Below are 1,299 nucleotides of genomic sequence, written 5' to 3' on the forward strand. Positions count from 1 at the left end.
GCTGGATCTATGAGCACTTCCCTAGTGTGCACCAGTGCGTCACTGATGATACATACCAGAAGACGTCCCCACGTGCTTCCCGGTGGTTGACGTCGAAGGCGCACATGAAGGGCATCACAGGAGCACCCTACAGGGCACGTTGTGATGGTTTGACCGTCATAGATGTGTCCTGGTTGCCGTACACGGAGCATCGGGGGGTTAGGGCGTTTCAGGAGATTTCATCGTTCCAGGGTCAGCTCAGATGGGGTCCTATGATCGTCACAGTTCGACCGAAGAGGGTGGTACACCAGTTCGGTTACATCCAGAGCATCCCTCCGTCGCCTGTTAGTGCACGATTGTCACACGATCAGATAGATGACAGGTGGATGGAGTTTGCGGATCACTTACTACTTGCGGGTCAGCTGTGTCTAGTGCCTGGGCAGGTATATGCAGATGACATGGAGTGGTTTTTCCGCATATCTCACCCTTTCATGACACCGACCCAGGCAGGTGACCAGCAGAGGGATGCACCAGCTGCAGACCCTGAGGACTACATACAGCCGCCCAGCACCCAAGTTCCAGTGGCATTTGACCCCCCTCCATATGTGGTAAGATTATTTGCGCGTTTAATGTTTTATGAGTTGTTATTTATTTAAAATTTTATAATAAATGTTTTTAATGACTTTGATAGGATGATTACGAGGGATATGAGGCGATTGCACAGAGGTTGGAGCGTGTGCTCAACTTTAGGATAGTCACTGTAGGCACAAAGTTATATGACATTATGCAGGATTGTCTGACGATCGCGAGAGGGGGACCCAGTGCTGATGGGACTGTCAAGGCTCGTCAGAGACGCCGCACGGACCATTGATCATTGTATTTATTTTTTGTGTTGTAGTTGACATGAATATTTGTAATTATAACAGTTTTTTGTTTAATAGTTGACGTGTTTTGCACGGTTTATTATTTTATAATATAGTTTATTATTTCGATTGTTTGTGGTTGTTAAGCGAAGTTTATGAGTGTTTTAAATTAATTTTTTAAAAAACTAAACCTAGAATCATGAGTTTTGTTTGTAAGAATTACATAAAAAATAAATGTTTTTAAAATCATTCATAATTCATAATTATGTGTTAGTAAGATTTTTAAAGTAATTATGATATATAAAAAATTATGATTTGATCATAAAAAAAAATTTACATGTTTGGACGTCAAAGAACCCAAAAAAAATAGTCGCGTTCCCCGGTTCGGTCAACTATGACGTCAAAACAAAGCCTGAATGTTTAGTCTTCATTTAGGTCTACATAGTGTGTTTTGAAT

General features: G+C 41.7%; 1 protein-coding gene across 1 annotated transcript; it reads left to right on the top strand.

The window, feature by feature from the left end:
• Positions 1–360: 360 nt before the first annotated feature.
• Positions 361–850, top strand: LOC114395319. Its single transcript, XM_028357065.1, has 2 exons — positions 361–587; positions 671–850. The coding sequence occupies exons 1-2, from the start codon at positions 366–368 to the stop codon at positions 848–850; spliced, it is 402 nt and encodes a 133-aa protein (XP_028212866.1). The 5' UTR covers positions 361–365.
• Positions 851–1,299: the final 449 nt, after the last annotated feature.

Source organism: Glycine soja, chromosome 18 (genome assembly GCF_004193775.1).
Source record: "Glycine soja cultivar W05 chromosome 18, ASM419377v2, whole genome shotgun sequence".
Taxonomy (NCBI): domain Eukaryota; kingdom Viridiplantae; phylum Streptophyta; class Magnoliopsida; order Fabales; family Fabaceae; genus Glycine; species Glycine soja.